Source organism: Panicum virgatum, chromosome 8N (genome assembly GCF_016808335.1).
Source record: "Panicum virgatum strain AP13 chromosome 8N, P.virgatum_v5, whole genome shotgun sequence".
Lineage (NCBI taxonomy): Eukaryota > Viridiplantae > Streptophyta > Magnoliopsida > Poales > Poaceae > Panicum > Panicum virgatum.
In genome coordinates, this window is record NC_053152.1 from 1,666,396 (window position 1) to 1,687,123 (window position 20,728).

Below are 20,728 nucleotides of genomic sequence, written 5' to 3' on the forward strand. Positions count from 1 at the left end.
TCCCCGGCTCGCCGCTCGTCCCTGCCCGCCGTCTCGGCCGCCGCGCCGCCGCCGATCCGTCCCTGGACGCTGCGCGCCTACGCCGTCCGCATCGTCTGCCCGCCGTCCCGGCCGCCGCTCCGTGACTCCGTCCGCGTATACGTCGTCCCCGCAGGCCGCCCTCCCCGCCAGCCTCCCTTCTCGCCGGCAGTCCCGCCGGCCCTCCACTCCCGTCGGCGCCTCTCCCGCACAAAGGTGCATCTCCTCGAGCTCCCCTCCGACCCTCCCCAATCTCTTCCTGACAAGATTAGTGGCGACGTCTCTGTTCCCACGCGCGGACCTCCTGCTGCTTCCTATCTAGGCCGGAGCGACCGCGGCTCGGATTCGGTCGCGCTGGATTCCGTGGCCTCGGCCTCCGCAGGACCCCCCCCCCAATCTGGTGAGACGACCGCTCCATGCTCCTCTTCCCCTTCCGTTTAATTGCCGCAACTCTCACTGCCTGCCTGCCTGTTGTTCGGAATGCGATTCTGATTACTACATGCATTGGAATTAATGTACTACTTTGCAAAAATTCTTGTCTGCTAATTCATTTTTCCATCCCACTGTCGTTAGTCTGTTCTTCAGTTCCCATTCATTTTATTTTGTCTCTTGTGTGAGATGTGTTCTGCAAACTGCTGTCTTCTTAGGATTATTTTTTTTATAGAGTAATAGTTTAAATTTTGAAGTAAGAGGTGTATCGGATTTTCAATTACATTATTTGCTAAATGAACTAGCCTTTGGTTAGTTTCCTGAAATCCTGTCAGTATCTCTTTTAAATTGTGTATACTGAACATTAGGCTTAGGTCCTATTTTGTGTTGGATCTGTGCAGCTAATAATTCATGAGTAGCTATATTATTTGATGGCTTCATGTTTCAAAAAAATGCTGGCTTAATGTGGTGCACAATTGATCTAATAGCTTCAGATTTCAGTAATACAGATTCTAGACTAGGCTCTTCAGATTTCAGCAATACAGAGGTATAATAATTACCTTACCAAATACTTATTCCATACCTAGGGTATTCCATACCAAATCTGCTGCTGTTTTGAGTCGATTAGCATTTGATCCTCCCTGCTGTCGCTTGATTGTCCGCATTGGTGGCAACGATTTATGATTGGATTCCTCGCGTTAAATCGAGTAGTAGGCGTACCTTCTGGTGTTTTCAGCCTATTAGCAGTCCCAAATGTAGTGACGGCTGGGTGCAGAAGCAACCAATTCAGATTTGTTCTAATTTGGTGATGTGAGCAGTTTGATTTATTTTTGTCATATCATGATTTCATTAGCCGGAGTGCAGGCTCGGGCCTTTGGATGTGGTACGACTGTATGAGCGCCTGTGAGTCATTTTTCCTCATTCGTAGTCCTTATTCATCGTGTGCGGGAGTGAGTTTAGAGGTTCCATTTCTGGTTCCTTTGCTCTGAGTTGATGTAAAAGACCCAGGATTGGGGGAGGTTGGCTGTTCGTCGCTTCAAGCTCCTGTTCGAAGAAATGCCTGCAAGCCGTGTGTAGCCAATGCAAAAGTAACGTAAACTTGCTATGCAATCTTGGCCGTGTACAGGTGTGGTCACTGAACGGAATATGACATCAAAATTGGTAAAGGTGTGGTCACTGGAAGGAATCTGACATCAAAATTGTATCTTGCTAGAGTATATGATCAATTTGCCGTACTCTCTGGTTATGGCTAGCATATATTGCGGTAACTGTGTCCAGCATAGCTATGTAAAAAGCTAACAGGATGTCTTCTGCAATGTATTGATGTAAAAGATCTGGTATTGGGGAGGTTGGAGATTTTGAAATCTGAAATACTTAGCACATTAATATTGCCTGAGCTATGTTTTCTATGCATTTTTGTTTGAACAGTTGAGAATAGAAGTACATCATGCAACCTTATATTTATCCTAGGTTCTATTCAGAAATTTGGTCCATTCAGATTGTTTATTGAGAATATAAGACTGCTGAAATTTCGTCTCTCATTTCACAGGTGATCCAATCACCCTCTACTTTGAGAAGCTACAAGCTAGATGGAAAATTGCTGCAGGTAGGTAGTAGTTCAAATCTTTCTGTTCAGAAAGAACTGAGGAGGAGACTGGGATCTTCTTTTATCCTGAAATAATGTGTCACTAGCAATGTTCTCACTAGAGGTATTCTATTCAGTTTCTTTGAACTTTACATAGAAATAGCAACAAGCTTGTAATCCCATAGAGTTAATTTTATAGTCCATAATAGACTGATCTAACCGATAAGCTGATTTCCTGCTACTTGAAACATGAGCTTTGCTAATGGGTGATGAGACGCTTCCCTGCTAGATCAGAGACAACACTTATCTCTACCATTTTTCATTCTTTCAGCTAAAAACTCATGAGAGGCTTACATGTTGGATCAGGATGTAAATATAAGTTAGATATTGTTACAAACTCACATGGCTTCTATTGGTGAAGTTTGCATCTATACTCTTTTCTTTCAGACAGATAGGATGTGCTTTACTCTAAACAAAAATAATTGACATTTGTCGAGGATCCACAGACAACAGGTACTCATCGTGCAGATCCCCTATTTGTTGAAATGTTGTAGCATGCAAACTATTTCAGTATTTTTGAAAAGAGAAGAATCATTTTGAGTGGTTTTGACAATAGGTCAATCTGGTAACTTATGGACACGCCAGAAAAATTGATGACCCGGTGTGGGCTAGAGATAGCTGCATCAGATGTCTAGACCTTTCAATCTAGAATTGTAATATTCTTCTCTCAGTGTTCAACTTCAGCTTGGCCTTTTCTCAACAATAGATAATTTTGATGCAACGATCTATAGCCATTCAAACACCTGGTTGCCGGGACATGAAGGCACAAGTATTTTATGGGATGACTGATATGGATGTATGTCCAGCAACTGAGTGTAGCAGAGATGCGGATGTTGCGGTGGTTTTGCGGAGCATACAAGGAGGGATAGAGTCCGGAACGAAGTTATTCGGGATAGGATCGGGGTGGCACCAATTGAGGAGAAACTTACCCAGCATCGGCTGAGATGGTTTGGACATGTCCAACGAAGACCTCCTGATGCGCCGGTGTGTAATGGGGTTCTTGAGCGGGTCGATAATGTAAAGAGAGGTAGATGTAGACCTAAACTGACATGGGATGAGTCAGTTAAGAGAGACCTTAAGGATTGGAATATCTCTAAAGAGATAGTTTTGGATAGGAGCTATTGGAGACTAGCTATCAATGTGCCTGAATCTTGAACTTATTTCTTTCGGGTTTCATCTCTAGCCTACCCTAACTTGCTTGGGAAAAAAGGCTATGTTGTTGTTGTTGTAGTAGTAGTAGTACTGATATGGATGTATGGCTTAACAAAGCTGAGCCGAAGGGAGAGAATTTTAAGCTTAATAAAAATGTAGTGAATCATTATATGAGATATCCATTGTTGTCATCAATTTTTTTTACCACCCGTAGCAACGTACGGGCATTCAACTAGCAAGATAAATGGTTAAAGTTATAAGAAAAATATTACTTGCGTACTTCCTCCATCCCAAGTTTACTAACCATTCAAAATATTTCTAAGAACGCTTCCAGCTAAAGCTAATAGAACTGCTTGTTACGTTTTATGCACTCTAAAATGACATGACAGGTGCTTTTGAATGGAGTGTACATCAAGTGTAAAAAATACTGAGGGCACGACCATGCTTGCATGCGCTGATGTGGTCAGAGATTTGTCAATGCATGCAAGTAGTCATATACAATGAAAACAACACAGCTTCTTTTTTTTTCTTTTCTAAAACCATGTCTAATTATTGCCTGAACAAATTCCAAGTTCAGGAGTCCATCTTAAATTTCCAGCTAATAATTTGGCTGGATTGAATTTGTGATACATACTGCGGTACAAGAACAAAAGAGGTCGCTGTCATGAATGGACCAGATCCAGTTTTCTATCATGGGCCGTGTTTGGTTGAGGTGGTAAAAAATTTCGCGAAAACTTTTTTGCCCTTTGACCACTAATTTAGAGTATTAAATGAAGTCTAATTATAAAACCACCTCCACAACCCCCGTGTAAATCGCGAGACGAATCTAACGAGGCCTTTGACGTGTGATTAGAGGATGGTTACTGTAGCATCACTGTAGCAAATCATCAATTAATTACCGTCATTAGATTCATCTCGAAGAGTTACCTCCGTCCCTGAAAAAGTTTTGCAAATAGACTACATGGTATTGCTTTGACAAAGTCACGAAGGTTTCTCTTAATTAGCGTGTAAATCTTGATATGACAAGTTACCAAACACGGCCATGGCTTTATTATTAATTCCGACATGGTATTGCTTTGACAAAGTCACGAAGGTTTCTCTCAGCAGCCCCGCCTATACCTGCTGCTGCTTGCGCTACCTCTTTCAAGGCCTTTGCCTTTTCCCTTATCGCCATTGCTTTTGCACCTTCACCCATGACCAGCTCAACACACCTCGCCAACTCTGTTCCCATCAACACACCATCATTGTTGCTCTCGGCTCTGATGCCAACCTCCCACTCCTCCTCAATGAAGAATACATTCGTTGGTTGGTCAAACATGTTCGGCGCACCGATTATCGGCACGCCGGACAACATGGCCTCCATTGTCGAGTTCCATCCGCAGTGCGAGACGAAGCACCCTATTGCAGGGTGCGATAAAACCTCCAATTGGCTGCACCAATCCACAACCATGCCCTGACTTTGGTTGTTCTTCTCCAAGCTGCCGCTTTCATCATCGTCGTCCACGAGCCCGTCCCTGCGCACAACCAGCAAGTACGGCCTCCCACATTGCCGCAGCCCTCCGACGATCTCCTCCATCTGAAGTTTGGTGTACTTTGATAGGCTCCCAAACGACACGTACACCACGGACTTCTCCGGGTGACCCTGAAGCCACTCCATGTACCTCTTCTTGTCGCTGCTGTCATGCTTGAACAAGTGGATGCGCGTCTCCGTTGAGCTCCCAACCATGGGACCAATGGTGAACACTTCCAGGTGTCGCTTCATCTCCGCGACCGCGCTCGGCTCCAGCTCGTCTAGTGTGGTCACAAGCACCTTAGGCTGCAACTGGACTATGTACTGGAAGAACTCTTGGAACACCTCGATGAAGGCCTTAGCGCTCTCGCTGCCTGACATGTCGATCAGGTAGGACGGGATGTTGCTTATCTGAAGAGGACGGCTCAGACCGGGCAGGCGCACCTCGTGCGCAGGGTCGGCGGCGTGGGGGACGATGAGCTCGCTGTAGCCATGGACGAAGTAGTGGTAGTTGATGGCAAGAAGAGTCGCCGTCTGGATCCAGTAAACGGCGACGGGGATGCTGTGCTCCCGTGCGACGTCGAGAACCGGGAGGGACACCACCGTGCACATGATGCACGTCACCGGCTGCCCGCGGCCGGCGAGGCGAGCGACGACGGCGGAGAGGCTCGCGGAGGTCGCGCGGCGCCGCACCGCCCTGTTGGCGGCGTCCCTGGGCATGGAGCCGTCGTCGACGCCGTCGGAGTAGGGGACGTACGAGATGACGCCGTCGTTGGTGGTCTCCTCCTCCGCCGCCGCGGCCTCGGCGTCCGGCGAAGGGAACATGGATCGGTAGGTGGCGACCGGCACGGAGAGCGTGGCCGAGATGGAGCCGTCGGCGCCGCCGAGCCGCGCGAGGCGGTGGGCGAGGACGCGCCCCGGGTTGATGTGGCTCTGGAAGCCGTAGCTCACGAGCAGGAAATGGTGGCGGCGGCCCTCATCGTCGGCCATGGAGAGCTTCAGATCAAAGAACTTCAGAAGATTGATGGCGAATGATATTAGAACTTCAGGATTGAAGAAGGCGAAGATCGATCGTGTGTGCGTGGATGGTCGATGGCCGTGGGATATATATATCAGGATTCAGGAGTCTGACGTGTATCGATCGTGAGCTTATCTGCTCAATGATAGATTCATTATAGGGTATCGATCGTGTGGACAGCCACTGCTTTTATTTGTGACGTTAGCAGTGACATCTGAGATACGCTAGTCTTCAAAGTACTACTAGCTAGCTAGTAGCATTGATCAGTGTCAAACTGTCAATTGCAGGGACTAATTAGCCGGCAGCTACCTATTATTGATTGGATGTGATCCCAGATGGCGAGAGGTGTGCGACCTTTCGTGCTTATTAGTAGGTGGTGCCACTTTGATTGAGGCAGGAAAAATGAGGAAAGGCACATTGCGTACAAATCGTTTGTACGTCACTCGTCGAGAGAGAGAGAGAGAGAGAGAGAGAGAGAGAGAGAGAGAAGTATCTCCACGTCTACTGTATTTCGCCTGCACACCATTGACTGATGCGCATGAAAGCAGGCTTGTGAGTTTTGAACGAGTCAGGGAATACAAATGGGTGGACTGGATCAAGAAGATGATGGGCTCTTTTTGCTACTGAAATTATATGTTGCTTCGTTCAAGCACTTAAAATTGGTGCAGTAGTGCAATGCAATCGCGTTTTGTACACTCTCGCCTACTCTATCAATAAATGTCTACGCTGCTAATAAGTCCTTTCAGCTAGCTTCAAAGCAGGCGCTTTGCTGATCATCATCTATCATATCATCCGGCTCCTATACTCATCCAGCGCATATTGCATCCGATCCACATGTCAAAGACTAGGTTGCAGGGCACTGGCTTTGGCACAAGCTTATCGAGACCAACCATCTTCCTACTGCTGATCCTGAGCCAGTTGAAGATGCACTGCTCATGGAAGGAGTGAGAGTAGGGCATCGTCCTGTTGTTGCTCCCCTCAAAGTTTTCCAGGCACACGCTGCCACTACTAGTCTCCGGTAGCCTCACGATCGCCTCACCTGAGGCCTGACGAGAAAATGACGGGCTCCTTTCGCTATTGAAATTATGTTGCTCCGTTCAAGCATTTTCAGTTGTTACAGGTGCAGTGCGACCCCATTTTGATGTCTACACTGCAAATAAGACTTTTTTAGTTAGCTTCAAAGCAGGCGCTTTGCTAATCATCAGTGTATCATGTATCTACCCTCCCTGAGTCCATGCCTTAAGATCTCCTGCACCCCATCGTAAGCTAGGTAGCTTAGTTTCCTCCCATGGCGATGGATCTTTGAATAATTGAACGGTCTCCAACATGATCGCTAAGTACCATGACATGGACAAGGTCGCCCCACCGGTTGATGTCCTCGTAGATGGGAGGGTATAATACGATGCTCCGTCTGTCTCTCTCCATCTCGCAAGGAACTTCACCAAGGAACGAATAGACAAATGAATCAACCACCAGAGTCAAACCAAAAGACAAAACAAAGTCCGTCTCCGGGTCCCGATCGCAAGCTTATTGACAAATCAGGTTGAGTTTTGCACCCCTAATCGGATTTGGGGTGGCTTTGGACAGCTAACGGTGAACAACCTTCCTATCTGCAACAGAATCAATTTTCCCTACAAATCTCACCCCAAGAACTCCAGGAGAAAGCCCTGTCCAGTGCTGCGCTGGGCCAACAACGACGGCACTTGTGGGCGTCGTTCCCCTCCCTGGAGGCGTTGTTGTGTTCTCTTGGGAGATGTCGTTCTTCTGCCTCGACTCCGCGTTACTGTTGATGCGTTCCACCGGTGCTTTCTCATTGGTCGCCGCGCTTTGGTGTGGTTGCCATCACCATATGTGGTTCCATCCCATCGGCACTGCTTGTGGAGGGTCGTTGTCGCTTGGGGCGGGGCTCTGGGGTGGGGCTGAGGCGAAAGCCTTTGCCTACTTGCAGGCCGATGATGGCGACGCCCTTGGGCGCCGTTTTTCTCCTTGGAGGCATCATTCGTTTGCCCCTTCCCCCTCCGTGCCCCATGGCTGGTCGCCTGGTCGGTGGTTCATCCTCTATTCCTGCCTCGCTTCATTTTACACGCCGTCGTCTTGATTGCCTAGGTCGTGGGATGCTTTGCTGCCTTGTCGCCATATCTGCTAATGTTGGCAGATGGTGGATCGTTGGCCCTAGCAGATGCGTTGCTGCCGTACTTCATCTCTGGCGGATGCCTTGCCGCTGTGATTGTGTTGTTACTTCGAGCTTGGCGGATGCTTTGCCGCCGTTCCTTTACTCTGACGGATGCTTTGCCGCCATGGTCGTGCTATTCGGTGGATGCTTCGGCACCATTTCGTGCTTCGTGCTTGCTCTCCCTTGGCATCTTTGGCGGCAATATATCCTCTTTGTGCAGGTTCAGCTCTCCGGGTGGCCTCTGTTTGGGTGGTAAGTTTGGAGTGTCCTCCCTCTTCGTGCTTCTTCTGTTGTGTTCGTGGCTATGGTCGTTTGTGTGTTTGTCTGTACTTTTCTTCAGTGTTTCTCTATCTTTAGTTCTTTGTGCTCTTGTGTTGGTCAAGCTCTGCTTGACCGCACCAAGATTGTGTCTGTAGCTGATTTCTTCTTAATGAAAAACTTGCTCAGGCACGGTTGCGAAAACAAAATCTCACCCCAAATTGGCTACATTTGGGGAGGATTTGCATGGGGGACGATAACCGGTGGGCGGTGGCGAGCTTAGCTAGGGTTGAGCTGGTTAGGAGGTAGAGAAATAAGAAGGCTCAGCTAGCACAGGCCTGTCATGCTAGCTCAATTTGCACACAAATCCAGTCATGCCAGAATAGGTGCGTAGCCACATCAATGCCTTATTGGTGTGAGCGTGGCTAGTGCATGTGTGATACCATTAATTAATAAACTAACATGGAAGGGCTAAAAGTAAAAAAATCCATTAATGTACTTTAAAAATCTCAACTTTCTACGCTTAGTTGGTTATGTTCTTATTGTTCTACACTATCAACTTTGTCCGTGTGTTATTGCCTGATAGAAAGGAGATCAAGAAACCTATCCTTGAATTTCTATTTCATTTTCTCCTGTAAACAAATAAAATTTTAAGTTTTTTATGTCTCTCATATACTTCATGTTTAGGGGTTGTGAGAAGGAATTGTCTAAAGAGTTAAAATGGACAAGAAACAATTGGGTTCGTAAGAAGTTTCTGCAAGAAGAGAAATTGATACGAAGAGAAAATAGAACCAAGGTTTGTATTTCCCTGAGATCATTTCTATTCGATGCACCCATTGTTTCATGTTTTACGCTTAATGTGATATTCTATGTGACCTCAGTCCAAAGGAAAAAAGAGAACACCTAGTGCAATAGCTGCTTATGTCCAGAGCTAAGTGTCCACTGAAATTCATATTGCTGCTTGAATATGCTCAGATTTTTTTCTATCGAATTCTCAAATATTCTTGATTTTTTAGAGAATTTGGAATGCAGACTAGATTTTTACTTGAAGAAAGTTCCTTTCTAAGAATTTTATTTTCTAAGTTTGTGCATTTCTTCTGATGTCATGAAACCCCCACATACACAACATGATAGAAAAATTGAAGAGTGACTTGAGCGGTAAAATTATTGTCATCTAAAAATACTTGTATTCTATTTGTGAAGTAAAGTATGACTTTTGACTTTGACTCTTAATTTGCTAAATTCAAAATCTAGATTCTAAGGCTGCGACACTACTTGTTGACTTGTAGGTATTCAGCGTTTGATGTGCAATATCTTATCAGTGCTAGATATGAATATTTCCATTGTGAAAGATGCAATGAAACTCTACTACATGTTTATAGTGAAAGCAAATACAAGTATTCTTTGGAGAAGGTACAAAATTTGAAGGTATATTTTACAAAAAAATATTTGCAGACGACTGTTTAACTCGTTCAATTGTTTGGGTTACATACATACTATTTGTGATCCACATACATGTTAGTTATATCCTTAATTCTTACAATTAGAATGTGATAATGTAGTAGGAGCCCATGGGAGTTGCTGTTCCATATGTCATTAGTCTACAACAATGGATATCTATCACACAAAATGTTAATGTTATAATTATTACACCAGATTCCATTATCGAAGCAACATATGTGAGTATTTATGGTGTTGTTTTTAGTGAATGAATATCAAGTATTTTTTTTACTAAACGAGTGCTTTATGGATCCTTTTCTTTTCTTTTCCAGATTAGATCATCCACAACAGTTGTCATTTCCAATGATGGTAAGTTGGTAACATAGATTTGGAGGGTATGTTCAGCCTGTTGAATATGATCCAATCTTTGGAAAGGTTAAAAAACTACTTTCCTGGATTATTAGGGATAGGGTGTGAATGTTACCCAAAAGAAAAGATAATGAATGACTTCTTTCTACACGTAGAAGCCAAAGATAATAGGAAACATGTCTATTGAGGAAAAAGAACAATGAAAGGATGCACCCCTAGCTGACTGTGCAAGAGCACTCACCACTACCAGCAATGTGAATTACCACATAGTGCAGTTTCGATCTTTAGCAAACTCTCAACCCAATACGTATTGTCAAATAAATACATATATAATGTTGAAAGAAAGCAAGGAAACCTTCTAGAGACTTCTCCATCATACATGTACTAGGTGATACCCCGTGCGTTGCTGTGGGATTTCTTAAATAAAATTTTAACGTGAAATTTAAAAGTAGAAAAATTAAGATGATTGCATGGCAACATTCACAAAAAAATCAATGGAAAACATAAATAGATGGCCCTAGTGGACGTTGATGTGACATTTGATATAATGGGTTCCTATATGATGCGGATAACTTGCATGTTAAGAGAAATAGAGTTAATAACTTTAGTGGGTGTCATCTATATAGGCTATATAGGTGATATGAATTTTACTTGCATGTTATTTTTTTTCAGGATCTGGTAGAAATTGATAAACTAACAGAAGTAACATCAATAGAATATTTGATCACATTATAAAAGAATAGGTGCTCAAAGAAATAGAGTATGTATATAAGTCTTTACGTTAATAGATTAAACATTAAAAGTATTGCAAAAATAGAGTATGTATATGACTTTATGTTAATAGATTAAAGATTAAAAGTATTGCACATAGTAGAGGTCATATGGACATTTTTAAAAGTATTGCACATAGTAGAGGTCATATGGACATTTTCTTGTTTATTGAATCTCGTAAAAATCGATAAGCTAAAAGAAGAAACACCAATAGAATATTTGATCACATTATAGAAGAATAGGTGATGAAAAAAATAGAGTATGTATATGATTTTACTTTACTTAATTAAAGATTAAAAGTATTGCATATTGTAGAGATGACATGCATATTTTTTGTAATTAATAAGGTAGTTGAAAGTTAGTGGGACACTTAGTGGAGAATGAGGTGGATACCTTGCATGAAGAGAGAAATAGTTAGTGGGTGCTATCTATATAAGATATATAGATTAGAGATATTTTTTAGAGTACTCTAGAATTGGTAATAAAGAAAATATCTAGATAATGTTGTACTATCCAGAAAATCTCTAGAAAGGGGACACTGGTCTCAACATCATGATCCCCCTTAGGCTATAAATAGAGCGCCCCTCCCCCCAATCCCTTACCATGTCATTCAATAATGAGCATGGTAGATGAGAGCAAGGGTGGTAGTACTAGGCAGAAAAAATAGTGAATGTGGGGCTAGCCACCAAAAAGTGTAAGAGTGTTCCGTTGTAATACTAATACTGCAAAAGGTTCATTTTTTTAGTAGCAACAGCTGTCAAGTGGTGGCCACCTCCTGAAAGTAATGTTACAGTTACTAGAAGCAAGATCAGCTACAAGCTAGTTTTTTATTAGAAACATCACAGAACATAGCAGTGACAACAAAAGCATCCAATCCACACACATTGCACAACATAACAGTTGCTAATTTTTGCTCAAAAAATATAGATGCATGTCCTTGTGATAGCTATATTATTCATTGTTCAAATAACTTTAAGCCAGAACAAGTCAATCATAGATAACCACAATATAATCACAAAGAAGTATGCAGCTTGCTCGGCTGCAGCCACTGTAGCAGCCGGTTGTAGGCAGCATGGTGATCGATGTGCTTGAGAGACTGTTTGCAGCCGAGCTGCTGTGCTGTAGCTGCCGCTATTCGGCGCAGCCGCAGCTGCAACAAGCTGCGGCGAGCACACACATTGTTGCCTGGATATGTCTTAGATACGTACAATGTCGCATAGAGCATCCAAATGTAAGTACTAGGATTCAGGGCTCTAGCTTTAGCACAAGATTATTGATCATCCTCCTATTGTTCCTCGGTAGTTAGCGGGAAGTGGCAAAGTGGGCAACCATGGATGATCATGAGCCAGCTGAAGGCTCATGGAAGAAGTGAGAGCACGTCATCATCTTGAGCTTGTTGCTGCTCCCCCAAAAGTTTTCTAGGCGCACCCTACACTCACTCTCCTTCACACTAGTCTTTGGCAGACCCACGGTTGCCTCACTAAGGCTAGCATACCGCCAAGCAATGCTGCCCATATGAGCTCTCCACCCCAAGCGCATACACAACAGGTCAGGGAAGCCTCATATCATTGTGATCCTATGGGTAGAAGTCTTTGGCTAGGTATCTACTCTCCCTGACACTATGCCTCAGTACCTCCTGCACCCTCATGTGAACTTCCTCCCATGGAAGTGGATCTCCAAATAGAATGATGGCCTCCGTTCGATTGCTAAGCACGATGTGGTAGACAAGTTCACCCCACTAGTTGGTGTCCTCGTAGATGGGAAGTTCTCTCTCACTCCATATGCGGTTGGCAACAACTGCTCCCAAGTGAACAATAGGGGGATGGAGGTAGAGATGACTGTGGCAAGATTGATCCACCAAGCCAACCGGATGAGGATCGATAGAATAGGGAGGGACTGCGGCAACGAAAGACCGAATAGATGAATCAATCCCCCTTACCACATAGACGATGATACATCTCCAACTCTGAGACCGATTGAAATCTGAAAACGTGTCCCAACCCTCAAAAGTCGGATTTGGTTTCTCGCCCTTGATCACATATTGCAGCCTGTTACCTGGAAAAAAGAAGGAGATTTTTTAGAAGTGTCCCAATCGAATATGATGCAAGCTACCCATGGAAGGAGAAGTGTCAGACCAATACTTGCTAGCAACATCATTGGACATTAAGGCAAGGATGCTGAAAGCCAATTATACTTAACAAAAATGGCTGAGGCGCCATGCGCATGGCTAATGCATAGTCAAGCAGTAGGTGGGCGGCGGATGGCGACTGGGGAGCCATGGAGGAGGACGAAGGCAACGACGACGCATGTCGGGGTGAGGTATTTCCGTTGTAGGCTGCCGCTTGAATGCATGGTGTGTTCTCCTTTTTGTACCTTCTCATTTTTTCTTTGGCAGAAGTGCAATTTTCATCCTCGAACTAGCACGATAGTCCGATTTTCAACCCTCAACTATAAAATCGCGTTGAAACCAGGCAAATTTGGATCAGACGGGTCCATGGACCCGGGGTCCCCAGGGGTCCTACTTCCTGCTAGTATTTATGCTGGTCCAAGACGACGCCCGTCTTTATGGGCCACAAGTTCAGCCAGGACGCTCCAGCCCACGGTCCCGATCAGGCAGTTGGGATGAGCCTGTGCCTGCATCCCCGACCGAGGGGATGACCAGGGGATGGGCCCGCACCACGGCTCCCACTGTGGATGCTGACCGGGCCCCGCCACACACGTGTCGATGTCTCCGACTGACAAAGTCGGAGGATGGAACATCCCCGCACGCCAGCTGGTCCAGGAGTGGGCACTGGGGATAAGGGCAAACGACCAGGGTCAACATACCGTACTTGGCCAACCACTCCCCCACGGGGGTCACACTCCCCCTCGCTGCCACAGTAGGGGGCACTATTCTACCTGCCTGTCCTAACAAGGGGAAGGGGCACAACGTCCTCATTATACGACGAGCACGCTTCCATCATGATGGAGTGATAAGGCGTTACGCGCGGGACGAGGTGTGGCTACCATACCATACTTATCGGCGCACGCCCATCCCCGACTGACGATCCATGACGAACAACAACTGACGAGAACGACCACTCTGTTGATGGTCCTTAAGTGCAAAATCAGACTGTCAACTATACACTTAAGTACAGGAAAACCATGCCTCTTACTCGCATATTTGTATCACTAACCTAACTCCATAGTTGTTTTGTCAATCTTATCATTCTAGGAGTACAAGTCTGCAATAAGAAGAAAACACAATGAATACACAGCAACAATGCACAGAAGATCCCCCGCTGTGACACACTTACAAAGAGGGCCCACCTGACAGAGCAAATGGGCGCACCAAGCAAGCAAACCTACGGAAACTACACAAGGATCCACCTGTTAGTGTACCAGAGGAAGACGTACCTGGGGTGTACCCAGGGTCGGCCGAACCTAGACGGGTTCCCATCCAGGTACGCTTCGACGTGGAGTCGCCCCCCAAGTCTCCTGATCATAGATTATAAGGTTTCCATACCCGGAGATGGCGGGAACTGACCTTGAAGACTATATAAAGAGGGCCTCACCCCTCACTTCAACACACACCTCACTTGAACCCTCTCTCCCTCTCTCACTCTCTTGACTTGTACTCTCTAGGGTAGTAGAGCTAGTCTAGCACTTTATTTTTTAGCGAATCCAGTCGTCCTTGGGGTCGTTGAGCAATCCTCGGTCTCCGATGGCTTTGTATTCCAACTATCGTTATGCTATTCATAAAGAGTTCGTTCATGGTTGCTTAGCTATTCTGATAGCCTGTCATACCATGTTCTGCTTATACTTAAGTTATCTTAGTTATATGCTTAGGTCAGATGATCTGGGTAAGGATATCGGTTCGTTGTACTTTCGGGCTTGCCTTAGCGTTTTACTTATCCATCCGAAGGGTGGGAGACCCGGGGATGTTAGGGTAGTGACCTCATACACGGGCTTTGTCATGGTTAGTGTATGTTGGCGGTCGATATTGATGATTTTCGCCGCCAACGCTCTGCCTGATTTCATGAAACCTAGGCCATAACCATGCTATAACCATTATACCTAATGAGTTCCCCAAGTTTTGGTGTTTATTTGATCTCAGAAATAACATATCCAAATTTGACCCAAAACGGACACTGTTTGGACCGGAAGGCCCGAGTCCAGCCGACCGGCATACTTTCTGTGGAATCTTGGCATGAGAATTTACCAAAGTCATCTAGAGGGAGAATCCAAGCCATTCCAATGGGTAGTTTCCTAAAATGCACAAAATGGAACTGGAAGGCTTGAACCCATATGCAAAATGAAGGAATCCTGGGCCATGATAATAGCACAAGATGTCTACCCATCAAGGAATGATGACCTACAGTCATGGAGGATCGTGTCGGTGCAACGGAGGGCCAAGAGGCCTCCAGAGCCAGGCCGCCCGGCCCAAAGAACGTCGGTTGATCAAACAGCCACAAGGACCGACCTCCAGAGGTGATCAGATCCACCCACACGAAGTCGGTGGACGCGTTGCGCTAACCCCAGGCCGGTCGGCCTAGGGGAGGCCGCCCGGCCCCACATTGCAGCCTCTCAGCTCCCGGCTTCGTGTGGAAGTTAAGCACAACTGCCACAGTTGCATGCCACCGGCGCTACCTGAATTACCTACAGGAACCAACCATGGAGTACTATAAATAGGACCTCCCTCCATCACTTGAAGACATGGAGAATTGGAGCAAGTCCAAGGTGAAGCGTAGTGCTCCACATATCTTTAGAAAATAGGGAGAGAGGAGAGGTGAGAGTCCGGAGAGGAGCCGGAGTTTCCGCCCCTCTCCAACTATGTGCCTCCGAGGAATGAAGCTTCGATTCGAGTAATTTCCTCTTCTTTCGTCAGTATTACTTTCTCTCCTTTACTTCATTAGTACTTGAATACTTGATCTCTCTAGTTGCGGGATCCCTTGTCTGCGTAAGTAGCAAGTTCTACTTATTTGATGTTGCTCTTTATCTTAACATGAGATAGGAGTAAGTAACTCGATAGTTTAGGTGTGGTACCTAGACTTGGTTAGTTACCTTGGGTTGTGTTCCACCCCACGAAACTACAGTGGTAGGTGGCAGGTGGTGACAGCCCTGTCTGTCCTTTGTAGTCCATCATGTTCGGTTGTTTTCATAGGAGTAGTTGTCGACGGACGTTGGACTCCCTTCTCATCCCAGTCTGAGTCCTTCTCTTAGGCCGCCGAAGCAACTAGAGTATAAGTCAAGTATTCTTGACAGGAGTAGTTAGTAAGACGATGTTAAACTACCTCTACCTATCTTATCTGGACCTCTTCACTCCCGTCATACCCCCTGAATAAACAAGAATCACTACTCAGTACACTTCTCGTTCCTCGTGGATTCGATACCCTGGAATACTCTAAGGTGAAAGCTACATCGGTATCCGTATGCTTGCGGATTTATTCTGTTAGGCTAAGGACTGCCAACAAGCTTTCTGGCACCGTTGTTGGGGAACGGTAGCTGTACTAGTATCGATTCAAGTTTATCCTTGTATCACTCCACCTTCCACATGGATTCCATGACTATCCGTGGTTTCTCAGCTCCAGGGCCTCATTATCTTGAGTGTCCACCTTCATGTCATCCCATCCTTACACAAGGCTATGAGATCCGCCCTAGTCTCATAGCCATGGTTCAATCACAATGTTTTTCTGGGTGCAAGGGTGAAAATCCTTACACTCACCTATGTGAATTTGAGCAGAACTGCTCTATCACTTCAATACCAGGCATGCACCATGAAACCGTGAAATGGAAGTCTTTTCCATTCTCTTTGACTGGTCGTACCAAAGAATGATATTCCATAACCGTAGGAAGCATAGAGGGTGATTGGAATATTCTGAAAGACAAGTTTTTGTCTCCGCTACTTCCCCGTAAATAAAATTGTTGACCTTCGTATAGAAGTTCAAACTTTCGAGCAACAAGAGGAAGAATCTCTAGGAGCTGCATGGGCTCGTTATACCGAGCTGATTTCTTCAGGCCCAGACTTGAGTATACCCGAGGATATGCAATTACAACACTTTTCCTATGGCCTTAGAACAGATAGTGCGACCTTTTTAGACAAGGCCTTCGGAGGGACCTTCTTGCACAAAACCGTAAGAGAGGGAAAAGCCATCCTTGGTAGAATCCTTCATAATACCGAGTGTACCGGAATATATGAAGACCCACCTGAAGAATCTCAGGAGCCCACTCGAAGAGCAGAACCTTTTGCCCAAACCCCAACATCCTGCCCACAAAAGATTGCTGAACCAAAACCTTCCACCTCAAATCCTGAGCCCTTCAGTGAAAATCATCGACCTTTCTTCTTGTCCATGTTTGACGATGATGAATCGACAGTAGATGGTGATGTCTCATCATTACCAAAGGAAGAAAGTGATGCTGATAGAGAATCTGAGGTAGTGACTCCTGATCCCGAAGAAGAATCCTTGTCCGAAACTGATCAAGTAAAGGAGGATTCATCATTCCCTAACATGGAGTTCCAATTGTCGGAGGATGAGTTTGAATTTTCTGATGAGGAGTTCAAAGCTTCTATCTCTTCAAGTTCCTCCAGGCCCCAAGAATCATATCAATGCCTTGATCCATTTGGTGACTCCGAGGAAAAATCTTTTCTTCTTGACCCGGAGCAATCCAAGGTTTTCCAAATCAGAGGAATTGATTTTGATACGCCTCATGAGTATTATAAGCTAGAGCATGAAGTCGAAAATGTCTGCTCTATGGATACTCTTGAGGCAGTAAACTCCATATCGGATTCGGAAGTCAATGATGAGCATGAAAGTTTCATCTTGGAAGGACCACAAGATACAAACTTCTTCGAGGAGACTCCATCTCCTCTCGCTATTAGCACACACACCGAGACCAACCATCATATGCCCCTGTATCAGAAAATTTTCGAAAAGGTGGTTGTGGATGATTTTGTCTATCATAAATATTGCAAATCTCGTTGTGGTTTGTTGTGCAAATCTTGCAGCTAGATATCATGAGTTTAATCCGGAGATTGGTGATGGAGGGAGCCACAACACCAAGCTAGCTGCAACATCAAGAAGAGGCTCCCAAGGTCGAGCTTTTGACCATAAACAAGCATTGCCGGGAGGTAACCCGTATTTTTTTTCTGGTCTTCTAATTTTTTTAAAAAATCCACATCAATATCAAAAAAAATCTTTACTTTCCAATAAAATAAACTTGAAAAAGAGCTTCAAGACTTAAATCTAGGACTCCCTCCCTTCGGGTATTCTTGCCACTAACCTTTCAAATGAACAAAGAGTTGGTACAATTGAAAAAAAAAGAGAGACTCACTTCCAGGCTTTAATCGAGAAAGATGACTACAACCTCTGACGCTCAATTTTTGGCATCAAGTGTCGCAACATCTGAGCGTGGGGGAGGATATAGTTCGAAAGTGAAGATTCCTTGAAGAGCTCGTGAGTACCCAGAGAACGATAGCACACAGAACGAAGGGAGAGCACCAGAGAAAGCTGAGCACAGTTCGCCACAGGAAATGCTGGGAGGTCTAATCCGGGCCGGCCGGCATACCAATTTTGCAATCTCCAGCAACACCCAGTGGATTTGTGACACACACATCGCAACGAACACAACGCAATGGGAAGCTCACAAATCGGTGGAAGATCAGGCCGCCCGGCCTATCTTTAGGCCATCAGGCCCCACTGTCAGCGAAACGCCGAGATCTTTCTCGTGGTGCAGGTTTGCGATCTCTATAGATCACTTCTCTAAAAGATCAGTTCAAATGATGCCTATTTTAATTCAAACTAAAATTTTGAACATGAACTTAGAGAAAGATGAAATCCTTTCATGAAAATCACCTTATGCCTAAGTCTTATTTCTCATGCAAGTATTTACATGCCTTTGGAACTAACTTTGTTAGGATCATCAGATCTTTTGTTTATTGACTCTTATGATACTATGATCCAAAATCATGCTTGCTCTGATTCAAGGACTTGGAGGAATTTATTTCAAAAATAAAACCATGGCAACTCTCTTGCTCAAACACCACCAATGCCGCATACATATATGAGAGTAGCGCTTATGATTCCATATAGCTATCTTGTACATTTTGAGCTCGTTCGAACTTATTGCCTCTTGAGTTATGCTTTGCACATTCGAAGCTTTGATCATTCACGTACACGACATCAAACACTGCCCATCAGTCATGAAAATCTTGCAAAAGTTCATCATCCCCCTGAAAGAAACAGAAAAATAGGAAGTGAGTCATCATGCTCAAAGTTCCTCGTCAAAAAAAAGAGAAAGATGGGAAGATAATAAGAGCAAAAGTATAGATGACAGACAAGTGTCACTGCTTACACATGCACAAGATCAAAGTGTTTGAATTGCATTAGCTACTTAAAGACACATTGTTTGAATTTGCAAAATAAATGGAAAAGATGAGCACATACCTTTGTTACAATATATACAAGAGAGAGGCTTTGCCTTGAGGGAATCATACTCCATGAGTGCCCAAGTGAATTGAGCATTCAAGAGTTGGCCTTATTTTCAAAGGACCGAAAACCCTCCAAGCTCCGAGAAGGAAGGCTCGTCTTGATTCTTGGTGATCGGTTCTGAGGATCAATAGACGAAGGTGACGATGTTAGCCACCTGGAATCCAAGGTATACAAAGAAAGCTAAGAAATAATTCTTATGCATAGTTTGAGTTCATGAAATCAGTCTTCGCTCTTTTCTCGACCTTATTGCTTGCGGCAAGCAAAGTCTGGCTGTGGGGGTGTGTTGGCGGTCGATATCGATGATTTTCGCCGCCAACGCTCCGCCTGATTTCATGAAACCTAGGCCATAACCATGCCATAACCATTATATCTAATGAGTTCCACAAGTTTTGGTGTTTATTTGATCTCAGGAACAACATATCCAAATTTGACCCAAAACGGACACTGTTTGGGCCGGAAGGCCCGAGTCCGGCCGACCGGCATACTTTCTGTGAAATCTTGGCATGAGAATTTACCAAAGTCATCTAGAGGGAGAATCCAAGCCATTCCAATGGGTAGTTTCCTAAAATGCACAAAATGGAACCGGAAGGCTTGAACCCATATGCAATGTGAAGGAATCCTGGGCCATGATCATAGCACAAGATGTCTACCCATCAAAGAATGATCTATAGTCATGGAGGATCGTGTCGGAGCAATAGAGGGCCAAGAGGCCTCCAAAGCCAGGCCGCCCAGACCCAATTTGGCCGCCTGGCCCACAGAACGTCGGTTGATCAAACCGCCACAAGGACCGACCTCCAGAGGTGATCAGAGCCGCCCACACAAAGTCGGTGGATGCGTGGCGCCAATCCCAGGCCGGCCAGCCTAGGGGAGGCCGCCCGGCCCCACATTGCAGCCTCTTAGCTCCCGGCTTCGCATGGAAGTTAAGCACAACCGCCACACTTGCGTGCCACCGGCGCTACCTGAATTACCTGCCAGGAACCGACCATGGAGTACTATAAATAGGACCCCCCCTCCATCACTTGAAGACACGGAGAATTAGAGCAAGTCCAAGGTGAAGCGTAGTGCTCCACATATCTTTAGAAAATAGGGAGAGAGGAGAGGTGAGAGTCCGGAGAGGAGCCGGAGTGTCGGCCCCTCTCCAACTTTGTGCCTCCGAGGAATGAAGCTTCGATTCGAGTAATTTCCTCTTCTTTCGTCAGTATTACTTTCTCTCCTTTTCTTCATTAGTACTTGAATACTTGATCTCTCTAGTTGCGGGATCCCTTGTCTGCGTAAGTAGCAAGTTCTACTTATTTGATGTTGCTCTTTATCTTAACATGAGATAGGAGTAAGTAACTCGATAGATTAGGTGTGGTACCTAGACTTGGTTAGTTACCTTGGGTTGTGTTCCACCCCACGGAACCGCAGTGGTAGGTGGTAGGTGGTGACAGCCCTGTCCGTCCTTTGTAGTCCACCACGTTCGGGTGTTTTCATAGGA

At 45.2% G+C, this 20,728-nt stretch overlaps 1 protein-coding gene and 1 long non-coding RNA gene across 2 annotated transcripts; one reads left to right on the plus strand and one right to left on the minus strand.

Annotated features, from left to right (window-relative positions):
- Nucleotides 1-424: 424 nt before the first annotated feature.
- LOC120685293 lies at nt 425-3,422 on the plus strand. The gene is made up of 2 exons (XR_005679460.1): nt 425-2,545; nt 2,649-3,422. It is a non-coding gene; the product is annotated as an uncharacterized LOC120685293 (long non-coding RNA).
- Nucleotides 3,423-3,793: 371 nt separating this feature from the next.
- Nucleotides 3,794-5,847, minus strand: LOC120685292 (cyanidin 3-O-rutinoside 5-O-glucosyltransferase-like). Its single transcript, XM_039967122.1, has 2 exons — nt 4,291-5,847; nt 3,794-3,940 (listed from the first exon to the last, which is right to left on the minus strand). The coding sequence occupies exon 1, from the start codon at nt 5,742-5,744 to the stop codon at nt 4,299-4,301; it is 1,446 nt and encodes a 481-aa protein (XP_039823056.1). The 5' UTR covers nt 5,745-5,847; the 3' UTR covers nt 3,794-3,940; nt 4,291-4,298.
- Nucleotides 5,848-20,728: the final 14,881 nt, after the last annotated feature.